We start from the raw sequence: 17022 nt of genomic DNA, 5'->3' as shown, positions 1-17022 counted from the left end.
CATGTGTATTTCTGGGGGGGGGGGGGGGGGTCATTCGAGTCCAGTTTTGAATAGTCTGCCGTGGTTTCGTTCCATTTCAAAGAGCTTGATGCTCAGCGTAACCTTGGCGCACTGCCACTCCAACATTAAATCCCAGAGCTTGAAGATTAATCACGGGGTGTGTCAACGGGACTGTAGTCCCAAACGATAGCTGGGGATTATGGGTAGTGTAGTGTCTTCGGCCATCCTAAACTGAATTTTTTTTCGGATATCATATCGCATAAACAACACCACATCTGGCGTCACAGAGATCTTCTGTTACTGTCCTTTCTTATTAGAGGAAGTACAGAAACACGTAACTCTGGATTCGTTTTAATGTTTGAGGTGCAATAAACGACACAACAGCTTTTTGGCATGTTAAAGCTATTTTCTGCCTCGCTCATGAGAGTAACAGCTGGCGAAATTACAGCCTCGCCTACTGATTTCAAATGTGTGCTCTAAAATGATATTTATAAATGACTATTGTCATTATTATAAGCAAGAAAAATAAACGGCAAAGATATGTAGAAAATAAACGTATTTATGATACGTTCATAAGAAACGTAACGTGCGAGAAAATATGTTTCTAGAAGATATGTAGAAAATAAACGTATTTGAGATACGTTCATAACGAACGTCACGTGGGAGGAAATACGTTTCTAGCTAAACGTAATTGTGAATGCAGTTTAGTTCTGTGGCAACGTAATTTTTAGGAGACAGGGTTGCCTGTTGCCACGTGACGATCTGCCCTTAGAGATACGGCTACAACCTGCAAAGTCAAAAAGAGAAATTACAACTAGAACAAGTAGGGACAGAGAACAACCACATCAGGACGACGATGGAAGTGACAGCAATGATGGCTGTGAATATTATCACATGCCCAGGGTCCAACCTCTGCCTGTAATGCAGCCTCAGGTAAATACCCACAGAAAGGATCCCGAAGTGGAAATTACAGAAACCTCCCAGGATGTAGAGCATCAGCAACAAGGCATACCCCAGCTACAAGAGGCTCAGGGCGGAGGTGATGTTCTGAATGAGGAGGACATGTCGGGCCAAGGGGCTCAAGAGGAGATTGCTTTGGGAGAGAGAACACCGGCACTACTTTCATCTGTTCAAAATGAAGATAGCAATGACACTGACATTGGATTTTAGCGACCTGTGAGAGACAGACGACCTACGACATTCTTCACATACGATCAGCTAGGCAATCCAGTTTGTTGCAGTGCTAACACCGTATACTGGTACCCGCCACTGCCCTATGCTACAGTGCCAGCCATAAGTACATGGATGACTCTGGTACAGCAGTTTAACTACCAGCCTGTTGTTCCTGGGTACTGAAAGATATGCCTATACACACACACACACACACCAGACATACTCCTGGACTTTTGAAGAAGCATGTAGAGTGATCACATACACACATATACGTACGCCAAGCAAGATGGCCGCGCCTGTGTTGGCAGCTCGTCATTTTCGCTTCCTACCTCTTCCTTCCTACCGCTTCCTACCTCTTCTGTTTTTCGTGGTTTTGTTTGTAACGTCCTTTCTAAAAAGTGCCAAATCGGCTAGAGTTTATGCTCGTCAGACTCTGCTGGATATCGGTTTCTCAGCGTTATCCCCCGTGCAACACCACTATGATTTCTGGAGCGCTCATGGCGCCCTACGCCAACATCCGCCTCGGGCTGTCTGGGCTCCCTGCCCTGGCTGCACCCGGACGAAGCGTACGCGAAAACGGGGTAGACGAGCGGGCGTTTCGGTGAGACTGAGAAATCTTACCTGTGATCGTCCCTGGTCTGCACTCCTCGCCGTATCCACGGCGGCTGGCTGTACTGTGAGACCGTCCTGTCTCCGTCCAATTCTACCTGCCTCCTCGATGCAGCTCCCGGCTTTCGTCCCGGTAAGAAGACGCGCAGTGTTCTCCAGTGTGGCTTCAGTGCCTGGGTGTCTGCGTTCTCTACCTCGGGCTTCCACCATCGGGAGGGCCGGCTCCGATAACATCAGCGTGGGTCTGTTGAATGCCCGTTCAATCGCTAACAAATCGTTCGCTCTGAATGATCTCTTCACATCTAAGGACTTGGACTTTCTGTTCATCACGGAGACGTGGCAGAAGACCGAGGAATGTGCTGCTCTCAACGAACTATGTCCCCCGGACTGCTCTTACTCCTGTGTCCCGCGAACAACAGGCCGAGGCGGGGGCCTTGCCATAATAAACAGGGACGGCTTCTCTACACGTTCAGTGAGCTGCGGAACTTTCTCCACTTTTGAGGTCTCAGTCTCCAAAGTTGGTCGCGCCAACCCTTTCTACTGCATTTTGATCTATCGCCCTCCGGGCAGAAACGCAAATTTTATTACGGATTTCGGACATTTTTTAGCTTCCATCATCCGCTTTGATAGAGTTTTGATGGTTGGGGATTTTAACGTTCACGTCAACGATAGCTCGGACTCCTTTGCTGTAAACTTTTTGAATGTCACAGAATCATTTAACTTTACGCAACATGTTTCTGGTCCCACCCATGCAAAAGGTAATACGCTTGATCTTGTATTTACTACTGGTTTAAAGATTAATTCGATTTGCACTGAAGAGTTGACTGTCTCTGATCATTATTGTGTCCTGTTTAACACACTGTTTGATAATGACGTTGTTCTGGGGAAGCGAGTTAAATGCTCGCGCGTTATCAACAGCCTGACAGCGAATAAATTCGCCTCTAAATTTGACAGCAACATAGTAAACCCCTCCCATGTCGACATAGATCTCATGGTTAACTCCTTTAACACCCACTGCTCTAGTATTCTAGACGAGGTCGCCCCCATGGTTACTAGAAAGCTGTTAGCAGTTAACCACTCCCCCTGGTTAAATGAAAACATCTACAATTTTAGACAGAAATGCCGTAAAGTAGAGCGTCTCTGGAAATCTACCCATCTCCAGGTGCACCGCCTTTACCTAAAGGACCTTATGTCTGAATACAACAACATGGTTAGAGATGCCAGGGCAGCCTACTTCTCTGATATCATTACATCCAGTAAGCACAATCCTAGCATCCTGTTTAAGACCATCAACAACATTGTTAGTTCTCCTCTCCCCCCCATCCCTGTTTTCTCAAATGAGGATTGTAATGACTTTCTCTTGTTCTTTGTAAACAAGGTTGCGGATGTGAGAGCCAGCATTTCCCCCTCCCTCTCCCCCCTCCCCACCTGCCCAGCCAGGCATTCAACTTTGAACTGTTTTGCCCCTATTTCCCTTCAAGATCTCATTGACATAGTTAATTCCATGAAACGCTCTTCCAGTCCACTAGATGTCATCCCCACCTCCATCCTGAAAGAAGCAATCAACTCTGTTGGCCCCGGTTTGGTTTCCATCATTAACTTTTCTCTTGAATCTGGCTCTGTCCCTTCATATTTTAAGCAGGCGGTTGTCGAGCCCCTCCTTAAGAAACCTAACCTGGACCCCTCTCTCCCAAAAAACTATAGACCTATTTCTAAGCTGCCTTTCACCTCCAAAGTGCTTGAAAAGGTTGTTGCGAACCAGCTCAACGCTTTTCTGGCCAACACTAACACCCTAGATAAATTTCAATCTGGTTTCCGCACGAAGCATTCCACTGAGACTGCACTCCTCAGGGTCTCTAACGACATCCTGATGGCTGCAGACTCGGGTGAATGCGCTGTGCTGATCATGTTAGACCTCAGCGCAGCATTTGATACTGTGGACCACAGCATCATGCTGGATAGGCTTAGAGAGTGGGTGGGCATTTCAGGGAGAGCCCTAGATTGGTTTTCCTCATATCTCGGAGGAAGGTCATTCTCAGTGGCCGTTGGTTCGTTCACTTCTGACCCTGCTCCCCTACCCTGTGGGGTACCACAGGGTTCCATCTTGGCCCCGCTCCTCTGGGCCTTATATTTGCTCCCCCTTGGCTCTATCATCAGCAGCTTTAAGGGTGTGTCCTACCACTGCTACGCTGATGATATCCAGCTGTATGTGTCCTTCACTCCGCAAAACATGCAGAAAATTAACATCCTACTGGACTGTCTAGCTGCCATTGAGGGCTGGATGGGGAGAAATTTCCTCCAGCTAAATGCGGCGAAGACAGAGGTACTTATAATTGCCTCAGACTCCCTAGCAGCCAAGGTAAAAAACCTAATGGGGCCCCTCACCACCAACGTTCACCCCCACATCAGAAATCTTGGGGTGTTCTTCGACCAGGCTATGAACATGGACAAACATGTTTCCTCACTGACCCGCAACTGTTTTTTCCACATCCGCAACATCGCTAAACTCAGGTCCATTGTGTCTCATGCAGAGCTTGAAATGGCTGTCCACGCATTCATATCATCCCGGTTAGACTACTGTAATTCACTTTTCACCTGTCTCAGCAAAGCCTCTGTTCACCGTCTGCAGCTGGTTCAAAACGCTGCCGCCCGCTTAATCACCAGGTCTAAAAAATCCTGCCATATCACCCCCATTCTAGCCTCCCTGCACTGGCTACCAGTTCATTTCAGGATCCAGTACAAGATCCTGATTATCTCATACAAAGCTCTAAACGGCCAAGCCCCAGCCTACATCAGCGAGCTCATTCCACCACACCAAAACACTCGTTCGCTGAGGTCCTCTGACCAGGGGCTTCTGGCAGTGCCCAGGACCCGACTAAAGACCAGGGGGGACCGGGCGTTTGGGGCGGCCGCCCCTAGACTCTGGAACGCACTTACCCCGGTCCTGAGATCGGCTCCCTCCCTCAACCTGTTCAAGGGACACCTAAAGACGCACTTATTTAAGCAGGCGTTTGAGCAGTCTTAGGCCGTTCATCACGTCGCTGTCCTGTCACTGTCGATCACTGGTTCTCTTGCACTTGGTTTCATGTTTGTATATTGTTTTTAAGTTTTTATTCTATTTTCCTGTCATGTTATGCTTTGTTATTATTATGCCTTAGTGCCATATTGGCCTAATTGTTTTGACTGCTATATTTTGTACAGCACTGTGCATTCGTGCTGGGAGGGGTGCTTTAGAAATAAACTTTTACTTACTTACTTACTTACTATATACACTTCAGACACCTATGGACTGAGGAAGGAAAGCTTGGTAGACACAACCATATACGCCACACACAATGATGGACTTTCTACTAAGCCAAGGGCTTAAATGTGTAAATTAAGTGTGTACACTTTTGCCAAACTGAGCAGTAGTATGTGCTTAATAAATGTTTATAGATGTTGCTGACATATAGGCCTAATATTGTGGATTATAATGTCGGGACGACATCTGTTTTAAAGGGGAGTGTGTAATAGATATGACAAGTCATTGTTGATGACCTTCCGGGTCTGTCCAGCAGAGGGCGCTTGTAGCTTGCCACGGGTGCATAATGCATTGGACCTTGAAGCAAGCTAAAAACTTCTCTTTGTCCGATATTTTCCCCAAATTAAGGGTTCAACATCTGCGCCGGGCTAAATGACCCTTTTAGTCTCAGTCTTGTCTGTGAGGGGACTCGCTGAATTGGTTTCTTCGGAGCCAGACTCTGTCAGGCCTTGATGTTTAATTCACTACAGTGCCGTCTAGACAGCGGAGGTTCTGCCCCGATGCTGACACGCCGACATTCTGACTGACACTCTGACACACACACACACACACACACACACACACACACACACACACACACACACACACACACACACACACACACACACACACACACACACACACAAAAAACCCATAGAAATTGGCATAGTGCAGAATTATAGGTCCATGGATATTTTCAGCACTAGATCAGTCTCTGACAATCGGATAAAAGCTTTTGCATGCTTCCATGTCCCATTAATGATTATTCATATTCCAGTAATAACATCTCATCTTGTCTGTTTCATCTCTGCTCTCTCTGTGCACAGAAGTGAATACATCATCAGAAAGCAGCCTGTAGAGAGAGAGCAGACACATGAACCAGAACAGTGTGTTGCTCCTCACAGTGTGTTGCTCCTCCTTTTCATGTTTCAGTTGTTCTACATACACGTTGACTGTGGCACCCTAAAAAAGATCCTCAAGTCAAATGTAGAGAAAGGGAACCTGCAGTTATTTGAGCGTTGCTTTTATCTTGCCTGTTTACGATGGGAGACTTCCTTTTGTTCCTTTTGTCTTCATCAGAATTCATCCCAGACATAACAAACAGCCGTGCAGAAATTATTGTTGATTTCTAAAGCTTTATCAGTAAATGTGACACGTTTTTAAATACATCAAAACATTCTAAAGTATGTAGAGTATTTCTTGTTCAATATTAAAATAAAGTTACAGCAATGTCTTTTTTGAAAATATCATAGATATAAAAATATCTAAATAAATCTTCTCTTGCTTACAAGCTTCAGACGGGTGCGTAACATTATTAAACCTCAGCCTTACTCTTGTTTTCTTGTGTTTTTCCCCATGTGTAGGAAGGGTGTCTGTGGCCTTCAGAAAGCAGCTCACGACAAGGTGCCTCAGAGGTAAGCTCCCCCACACTGACCCCTATTAAACCAGCCACACCGTTACTGTGAGGGGCCGATGGAGCAGGTCCACAGCTACACCTCATGTTTACAACCAATCAAATATTGTATCTAGGGTCAGATATTTACAGCACTATGACAGTGGGGTAGCAACAGGTACCACATGAAAGGATTGATACGTTGCTTATGGTATATTTCTGTGTGAGAAGTTAAGCTGGCAAGGGACTTTGGAAGAGGGGACAGGAAGAGGGGACGAGAGGGGACAGGAGGGGATGAGACGGGACAGGAGATACATGCACACAGGGACACAGCCCGGAGTGTGGGTGGCTGATAGATGCAGGGGAGGGGGCTGAGTGTGTATGGGGGGGGGGGGGGGGGGGGGGGGGTAGGTGCGTCATTAATCAGCAACACCTCCCCTGACACTGTCTAGACAGCCGTCTGAGAGCTGCCCTGCTCTGCTGGCTCTCTCTTTCAGCTGTACACCCCCCCCCCCTTATCTGCACGTCTCTTTCTTCTCCTTTCCTCTCTGTACTCTCCTTTCCTCTCTCCTTATTTCAGCAGCTTTCTGTTTAAAACAATGTGTTGAATTGGGCAGAGATGAAGAAATGGATCATAGTCACAGTCTGAAGAGGGGAAGATCTCTTGACTAAAGCTGGGGGGGAGGGATATGTTTAATGTTACCGGCTTTTATCAGACACTTTGGTTCTTTTACCCGTCACTGTAATGACATGGTTATGTCTTCAATCATGAAATGCTAATACATTGGTGAGTGCTGCAACAGGATTAAGTGTTTGCATTGCATTATACTGGTTCACTTATAACTTTTATTTATATATATATATATATATAACTTTTATTTATATATATATATATATATATATATATATATATTATATATTTATATATATATATATATTTATACACACACAGTGGGGCAAAAAAGTATTTAGTCAGCCACCAATTGTGCAAGCTCTCCCACTTAAAAAGATGAGAGAGGCCTTGCATGTCTTCCATTTTCTAATAATTGCTCCCACAGTTGATTTCTTCACACCAAGCTCCTAACCTATTGCAGATTCAGTCTTCCCAGCCTGGTGCAGGTCTACAATTTTGTTTCTGGTGTCCTTTGACAGCTCTTTGGTCTTGGCCATAGTGGAGTTTGGAGTGTGACTGTTTGAGGTTGTGGACAGGTGTCTTTTATACTGATAACGAGTTCAAACAGGTGCCATTAATACAGTTAACGAGTGGAGGACAGAGGAGGCTCTTAAAGAAGAAGTTACAGGTCTGTGAGAGCCAGAAATCTTGTTTGTTTGTAGGTGACCAAATACTTATTTTCCACCATAATTTGCAAATAAAGTCTTTAAAAATCAGACAATGTGATTTTCTGGCTTTTTTTCTTCTCATTTTGTTTCTCATAGTTGAGTATTACCTAGGATGAAAATTACAGGCCTCATCTTTTTAAGTGGGAGAACTTGCACAATTGGTGGCTGGCTAAATACTTTTTTGCCCCACTGTGTAAATCCAACATTTGGGGTTGGGAATAGGCATATTTGAATAAAGTGACGTCAGCAGTCTCAATACAAAATGACACTGAGGCCAGGCAGGATGTTATTGATCATTAAATAGAAGTTTAAGTTGTTTGTTCAATTTTGTACATGATTATTACAACATGAATAACCCTTCATCTGTTTGGTTTATATCCATGTATTGTGGTACATATAAAAAAATAAGTTTTCTCCCCCCCCCCCCCCTCTCAGGTGTTGTACGCCCCTCAGGCCAGGGAGCGCTTCACCGCCCCCTCTTTCATGCAACGCGACCGCTTCAGTCGCTTCCAGCCCACCTACCCCTACCTGCAGCACCAGATCGACCTGCCCCCCACCATCTCGCTGTCAGACGGCGAGGAGCCGCCCCCCTACCAGGGGCCCTGCACCCTGCAGCTCCGGGACCCCGAGCAGCAGATGGAGCTGAATCGCGAGTCTGTGAGGGCCCCCCCCAACCGGACCATCTACGACAGTGACTTGATCGACATGGGAGGAGGGGGGAGCCTGGGAGGGGTGGGGGGAGTAGGGGGAGGAATGGGAGGGGGCGGGCCCAGGCCCCCCAGCAGTAACTCGGGCATCAGTGCGGCCAACTCCAGCAGCCACGGGCGCATGGAGGGGCCCCCCCCGGCATACAGCGAGGTGATGGGCCACTACCCCGGCTCAGCGTTCTTTCTACACCAGCACAGCAATAACCAGAGGGGGGGGGGGCCAGGGGGCCGTACCATCCAGCAGCAGAGCCAATCAGAAAGCACAATAGTACCTGCCAAGGATGGCCAACCAGAGGACCTGGTGTGAAGAAAAGGCCAGGGGGGCGGGGGGGGGGCCACACACCCCGGACTGAACGCTGTCTGTCCTCTCCACCTGGTCCCTGGAAGCAGTGTCTCTGTCTCGTGTCCTCTCCACACTCCCACCATGCACAAAGAATCTCAGCCTGAGCTACAGATCAGAGAGGAACTCCCTCTGTCCTTCACACAGAGAGCACTTGTGGCAGGAAGTATGCACTGCGGAGACTTCCTGTCCTCTACATGAGAAAACACTGCTAGCACCGATGGGAACGATATGCTTTTTTGTCCCCTCAGGAGGCGGCGCTGTCCCTGGGATCTGAGGGCGATGTTTTCCTTTTTTGTTTCTTTTTTCGGACCGGGATCTGTGCACAAAGCGAGAAGTGAGAATCAAGGACCTACAGAGAACACAACAAAACAAGAGACTTACAAACCCAAGTCTTAGTGCCAAGGTTCAAGGGGAAGCAAAGCAAAGGGAGAAAAACAACTTGTTCTAACATTCAACACATAAAAAGAAAAGTTATCTAAAAGTTGCACTATCTTTTTTTGTAAAGAGAAGAGGGAAATGATGCTATGTTATGATGATGATGTGTTTGTTTTTATGTTTGTTTTCTTCTTTTGTTGTCCTTTTCATGAATGGAATGACTGACTGAACTTTGCCTCCAAAGTTGTTTAAACAGTTGGGAGCAAAACAAGTATTATAAGCTTATTCCCTTCCTTTTTTGAAAACAGCAAGAAAAGCTGGTACCCAGCCTACAACGTGTGTGCTTCACCACAGTGAGACATACAGGTCTGTGGGGGGATCTGCCCTGTGACCAGCAGCTGGGCGGACCAAACCTTCCCTACTAGCTTGCTACACCAAGGAGCTGCTCCATGCTAACAAAAGCTTCTTTGATATCAAGAAAACCAAGAATAAGAATATTCCATAGCAAGAAAACATATCTTCTCTCCGTCCAGCCGCCTGGTCACAGCAGTTTCTTCCCTTCTCACCTCTGAGCACCTGACACTGACTTTTTCCTGATTCCTGCGTCCAGACCCCCCACCCTTAACCTTTCCTCCCCCCTCACCGCTCGTCTTTACATGCACAGTTCATTCTGCCAACAGCCATATTGAACACAGACCCCACCAATGAAAACACAAAACAAAGTTCGGCTCTCCGTCTTCACGTTTCCACAGCCACAAAAAAACAGGACGACACAAAATGAAGACTGACAGCGATCAGGTTTAAACGAAGAGTGTCTGTGGTCGAAGTCAAAGGGCTATGGGAGGGTCCTTTTTGTAAAAGAAAACCTTTTTGAAAATTGAGCCTTTTACTCTGCTCAATGTTGCCTTCTCCTCTGCTCCTGCGCTTTCTGTCTCTATCTTGTTTGCTTTCAACACCAATGCCCCCCTCTCTAACCCCCACCCCAGCTTGTTTACAGTGTCTCTGCTAAACACTGTTCATCATCCATCCCTCCATCTGTGTTCAAATGATGCAGAGCCTGCCAAGCCTTTTAAAGGTGTGTGTGTGTGTGTGTGTGTGTGTGTGTGTGTGTGTGTGTGTGTGTGTGTGTGTGTGTGTGTGTGTGTGTGTGTGTGTGTGTGTGTGTGTGTGTGTGTGTGTGTGTGTGTGTGTGTGTGTGTGTGTGTGTGTGTGTGTGTGTGTGTGTGTGTGTGTGTGTGTGTGTTCCATATTAGCACAGCTTTCATTAAAGCAACAGATGCATGGATCCAGGAGACCCCCACACACACACACTATTGTCCTTGGCCATTGCAAAAATATAAACACAAATAGAAGATCTGACAAAACAAAATATATAATACAGACTCTCAAAATGGCTTTGTCTTAATGTCTCTTGGTTACAAGAGGAGGGGCTGGTATTATTCAATATGTATTTTTTATGTCAACAAATGTCATGCAAAGACCAAAAGGGTGTGTTTCTATGTCTCAGCTAAAAGGTCCTGACCCATTGTTAGTGTTCATACCACCACCTGTAATCACATGATCACTTTCATATGAGGGGAAAGGATAGTTAGTGGACCATGACTCATTTGATTATTTGATTGCCAAGAAGAAGCATTCAAGCTAACATGTGAGTTGGTTACATTTTTAGATGATAGTCAATCATTTCATAAAACAGCTGTGCAATGTAGTTTTTAGCAAAGGGAAGGAATTGTTAGAATTGACAGCGGTAAATTAATAAATATAAAAATATATGTGATGTGTGTGAGTGAAAATGAACTACAGTGTACTGTACAGCACAGAGGGAAGGCATTCCAGCTTTAATGCACACAATGCTTGTTGTGCTTTGATGTTGGATTTGTTGGCGATTTCAAAAATATCACCAGCCTCATTTTTAACCAGCAGTAGCATTACAAAGTTTAATTTTCAGCTGTACACATTTGACATGAGTTACTGTTTAAACAAGCAGAGCTGCACACCTTCAGGGGGGTGAAGGGGGGGAGCAGGCCTGGGTCAGTTTGAATGAAAGCTGTGTGTGTGTGTGTGTGTGTGTGTGTGTGTGTGTGTGTGTGTGTGTGTGTGTGTGTGTGTGTGTGTGTGTGTGTGTGTGTGTGTGTGTGTGTGTGTGTGTGTGTGTGTGTGTGTGTGTGTGTGTGTGTGTGTGTGTGTGTGTGTGTGTGTGTGTGTGTGTGTGTGTGTGTGTGTGTGTGTGTGTGTGTGTGTGTGTGTGTGTGTGTATTCCTATTGCTGTTGCTGCTACTGCTAATAATGTTGCTACTGCTGCCCCTCCCCCACCCCCATGTCTTCTGTCCATCCACTCATCCAAAAACTACTAGGAAAGAAATCTGAGTCCCTGCAGTCAAAAGCACAAGTATTGAGACAAAGTGTGGTCTTGTTTCCTGTGAGACACACGTTAAATGTTCATTATGTTCCACACACAGCTGGGTGAATCCCAACACTTCAGCCTTTGAGTGGACACACCCGCTCCAAACGGCGTCCCCTTCCTCTCTCTTCCTTCCTTATGTTGTTTTCTCGCCTTGTTCTGTCTGCGCAGTCATAGCTTGTAAATTGAGGATATAAAGATGAATTTTATGTTTTCTACAAGGAGGTTTGCATGTTACTATTATGTGAGTAAATAAGGTGCCTAATGTTCATGTTTGAGCAGACCACACCTCAGTCCAACTGCTGCTTGGGACCTTCCAGCTGCTTCCTGTCACATGACTCCTGACTGGCACAGTGGAACAGGAAGCTATGGGAAAGTAAGCGAGGTTAGCCCAAAAATCATAATTTCTGTCTTTTTGTAAAGTGGTGTTTCAGAGGTGGCTTGCTTCCAGGGGTCTGGGCCTCAGACTGAATCTGATGTATACATTTGGTGGCTTGCTTCCTTTGTGCCAGACAGATGTGGTCACTCGTGAGAAAACAGCTGGAGCCGTTCCAACCAGTCATTTGTCCAGCTGTGGAGCAGACATAGGAACCCACTTGCACTCAAAAAGCTCCCACCTTCGTTGTGCCTCACTTCCAACGGTGCTTTTTTCAGTAGTCTGTCTTTCTTTGTTTGTTTGTAAGGTGCTGTATATAACTTGAATATATTATGCACATATCCTACCCAATGGGTAGAAACCACAAAAATGTTGTGAATAATGTAATATAATGTATAGACAATATAAGAATTTTAAGAAGGCAGCATCACATTTGTAAATGCCTACAGTTAAAAACGTGCTTTGTCTTTTTTTATGAGAAAACATGGTTTGCAAATATGCTTACAATATGGTTGCAACACAAATACAAATTACTACTTATAATATTTTGCTATAAATAATAGTCTGTTATGAAAAGGATGAGATAACCTCTGTATAAGGAATAGTTGAGATAGGATATTATTCACTTGTTTATTGGATTGCTCCTCTAAGAACAAGCTCTCATGTCTTGCCAGCATGCGGACCAGCCGGTGCTTCACTTCACCAGCAGCTGGTTCCACAGGCCTTACAGAGACTCTCATCAGCTGCTGTTCATGCCACAACTTTAGCCAGGCTCCGGTTGAATTTCTACTCGATTTGTAAATTGATGAACAAAGAACTGAGGATGTCTAGTTTAGGATCACATGACCAATACACATGAGAGCAGTCAGCACTTCTAGATATGGAAGAATACTGATAGATCTTAACTACTCTTTAGTTCACTTCGGCTGTCATCTTGTATATCTGCCAAAGTATTAATCTGTGGAGCACACTGTGGCTCCGGTTCAAGCATTTCAGCTCCGTTACAGGCCCTGACTTCAGACGGTGAGCAGGAGGAGTGGAACATTCCTTTTTCAGTCAAGACTGGGAATGTTGCACCAGTGTTAAACGAGTGGAAATGCCGTTATTTATCTTTTCTCTCTTTATTATAATTTCTTTTATTTTCTACATTACAATGTTATATGTGGCACAGTATATTGTAACAAAAGTCATGTTTAATCTGTAGTCATTTATTTACAGTTAGTACTGAAAATAACTCCACTGTACAATAGCCGCAGAGCATGTCCATTCTTATGTAGACGATGTACATAGCATCCTCTCCTCAAACATCAGTGGCAGTGTGTAGTTTGCAAAAGTCTCTATTGTACCTTCGGCTGGAGCCCCGCTCGGCTCTCCTCTTAAACACTTTTTTCATTTCCTGCACTAGCTTGAAGAACTAACTGGGGCTCAGACTGACTGGATCTGCAGCGTGCTCCCTCTTTCCACTTATCAGAAGTTTGTACACAACTGCTGACAACAAGTAGCTGTTTTTATCGTTCCAGATTGAAATAATAACTATCATAAACGTCTCAACAGTTTGGTATTGTCTGTCTCGACAGTTACCATAGGACTGCTTCCATCATGGGTTTTGTAACATCCGTTTGCTTTATTTACAAAATGAATCTTTCTTGTTCGCCCCCCTCCCCTCTGTGCTCAAATCAAGATATATATATACAGTATATGACTGTATTCAGAAACCATACAGTGTATATATATCCAAACATAGAGGTTAAAAAATTGTTGTGTATTTTTGCCTCTTTTTATTTAAGCAATTGTGATGTAATAGGTTTTAGGCCTAAGGTCTGTTATTGCAATACTTTTACAGAAAAGAAGAAAAAAAATCAAAAAATGTTGCTCTAAGTGCTGTTGTAGTCAAAGATTTTATGCTTGTACTTATGCTGTAGTCAAACTGCAGCGTAATGAATAAACTTTAAAAGTGATTACTCTGGTGTTCTCCTTCTCCCCCCCCCACCCCAACCCCTAGCCTTATAGATAATGAGTTTGTGTAATGTGATTACTGCAGTCATTGCCACTCTTTATCGTCCTCCTGCTGCTGGGATGTGAACTCAGCCTCAGGTGGTACATGGCCTAATGTCCTTTATACTGAGTCGTACTGCTGCCGTATCGGCTGCTGGTAACGTGTAATCCAAACATATTATATCTGTCCTCTTTGCGTTCACTCTAAACACTTGGCAATGTTTATGATATGACTTATGGAAAAAATAGTTATAAAGAGCTGAGCACAAGAGCATAAATACCCAGATGTACAGAAGAATAACGGTCTGTTTTTTAGCGGTTATGTTTCTACGAGTTCACCCACTAAGGTGAGCCTGCTGCTCATCACACATCAGAGCTGATGTTAGCTTTGCAGGGGATTGTCCATAATGTGAGGATGGAGCTGGATGAAAAGTCAGACGATCACTAAAGTGAGTCATCGTGAGTGGATTAGAGTATTTCCATGTTACTGAGATATAACTGCCGTGTTCACACATTCACTTGTCCACGGCGATGATGTTCCTTTCACTGAGCGAATAGGTTTGCAGTGTAAAGCATTGGTGGCTGGTGCATTTTTCTCCAGGGGGGGCTCTACCAGAATGTAAGCAAACTTATACACAAACTCAAACTCACTGATCCCTATCCTGTACCCTCATTGGACAGCTGTGTTTACTTTCCTAAACATGGCTAGTCGCATAGCATCATCCATGTGGACTCTAGTTTGTTCATGCCTTTTAGTTTTTTCTGATATGTGCTTTAAGTCACTCACATCTGTCTGGATCCATGCTGGGTCTGGTCCATAGACTGGTCTGATCCTGACGTTTGAAAAGGGAGGCAGGGGAAGCTAAATATAGCCCTGGTGTTGTTACAGGTAGTTAGCCTTCTAGCTAAACCAGCTCCTTGAAAAAGAGCAGGCATACTGCCTTCTTCTGTCCTTAACTCCTGCCTATGTCAGGTTGATCAGGTCCGAGCTCTTTTACTCTGAGCTTTCCCTCCAGTGTCCTCCTCTCAATGGGTGTTTCTTAAGTGATTAAACATCCTTCTCCATATTCACTATCTAGTTTTGTTTACACTCCGTCTCCGTCTAACTCTCTCATTCAAACGTCAATCACTCACTCTGGTGCTCCTGCTGCCCCCTAGTTGTTGTTGGTGTCAACAGCTGCTTTGGGCGCAGTTTGATGCGCCCGAGCTGCTCCTATGTGTTGCATTGAAGAGCTGCGGACTGTGCATGCACCACTTATAACAAGAGTGAATAGAGTCAGTGGTGCAGGGATGACGTATTTACCCAGAAGTGAGCTGCGCATGTGTTCTCTTAACAAAAAAGCAATGGGATTTCTCCATAGGATTTTGTAAAATAGCTCAAAATAAGGTCTGTGGAAAACGAACCTGTTTGATAAATGCACGTTTTGTTCAGCCGGATAATCTCCACATGTCTACCCTACTTTTATAATGTTTTAATCGTAAATCTAATCACCAGAAGCTAAATGCTAAAGTTATGCTAGAAACAGGGGTGCACATAACTTTTTTGCCCTGGTTCTCAAAGGAGCACCTGGAGATGTTGCTTGGTGCACATCATTAAAATGAAATTACCGGACCTTTTGAGGGGTACTTGACTTTGTGAAGGGGGGGGGGGGAGGTGCGCTAGTGACCACGCAGCAGTGTTATTGTCTGGAGCGCATTAAGCAGACCCTTCACGCGATAGCGAGGGGTAGAGCGAGGGATCGCAGATACCGTGGTGCTCGCGGACGGATTAAAACAATTAAACCTAAATGGCTCGCGAATTATACTTTGGCGGCCGTTAATATACCTGGGCGGCCCGCCCAAGTAAAGTCTATGTGTGGGAAACCCTGCTATCTTACCAGTTCTTATGCAACTCGCAAATATCTCTCTTCTCTCTTTTCTTTCTCTCTTTTCTCTCTCTCTCTCTCCCTCTCTCAATGTTGGTGCGCAAATGCACCTTTTTTCAAATGATCCGGTGCTCTTTTTGGGTGGGGTGTGGATGCGCACCTGCGCGCCAGTTATGTGCAGCCCTGGCTATAAACAAATTACAGCAGGGTCGCACGACTTCAACGTCACGCCAACTTAAGATTGATATTAAAATATACAGATTCTAAATGGTAAAAGTTGAAGCGTTTGTTTGAACAGTTTGCAGGAGGCAGGTACTTGCTTTCAAGCAGAATAGCGGGAGTGTTTACGTGTTCGGCGTAATGACGTACAACGTCCTCCACAACTTCTGTAGTCCTATTCAGCCACTTATTAACAACCATCGTTTGTCAGACAAGTAAACTCTTCAGAAATCACCAGCTGAATACACTGCTGATGGATTTAATGTCGTAGAACAAAACGTGATCCGTCTCTTCAATGTGTCTCAACCACAGACCTTATTTCCAGCTATTTTCCAAAATCCTATGGAGAAATCCCATTGGCTCTGAGACGAGGGAACAGGAAGTGGTAAAATGCTAACTCACTTCCGGGTTTTGGGACTCGTCACTGCACCACTCTATGGGCAAAGATTTCTGCGCCCCAAGCAGGAAACACGTGACTTATCAGTAAAACTTTAGACATCGTAAAACAATTTGTATCGATATTTTATCCTAGATTATACATTTAACTAACACCAACTGTATAATATGTACCCCCCCCCCCCCCCCCCCCCCATAGCGCTGAGCTTCTTCCTCCTTTGATTTTTTTGTGAAACAGTAGTTGGCAAACATAATCTTTTGCCAGAAGCAAATGAGTCACTCAGCCCCGTAAATGAAATGTATAAAACATAAGATTCTGTATTTTTTTGGGGACCGTTTATTTATAGACATACCCCATCTGGTAAGTTGTCATGACATTCACCGGAGTGAAACCAAGCTAATGTTCAAAGCACTTACTGCTGTCCTCTCTGTGAACTCCTGCTGACTCACTGTGACTCTGTGTGACACTCAGACCACACACACACACACACACACACACACACACACACACACACACACACACACACACACACACACACACACACACAC

At 45.0% G+C, this 17022-nt stretch overlaps 1 protein-coding gene across 1 annotated transcript in view; it reads left to right on the top strand.

Moving 5' to 3' along the window:
- LOC307013657 (protein TMEPAI-like) overlaps positions 1-13956 on the top strand; it is a 60793-nt gene extending 46837 nt beyond the window's left edge. Inside the window, exons 3-4 of the mRNA XM_079641133.1 lie at positions 6427-6477; positions 8232-13956. Of these exons, the coding sequence (XP_079497259.1) occupies positions 6427-6477; positions 8232-8810 (630 nt within the window). The 3' untranslated portion in view covers positions 8811-13956. The remainder of the gene's footprint in view (positions 1-6426; positions 6478-8231) is intronic.
- The last annotated feature ends 3066 nt before the right edge of the window (positions 13957-17022 follow it).

This window comes from Notothenia rossii (genome assembly GCF_949606895.1).
Source record: "Notothenia rossii genome assembly, chromosome: 7".
NCBI classification, from domain to species: Eukaryota; Metazoa; Chordata; class Actinopteri; order Perciformes; family Nototheniidae; genus Notothenia; species Notothenia rossii.
The sequence above is the reverse complement of the archived record's forward strand: the minus strand, read 5'-3'. Positions and strand labels throughout refer to the sequence as shown.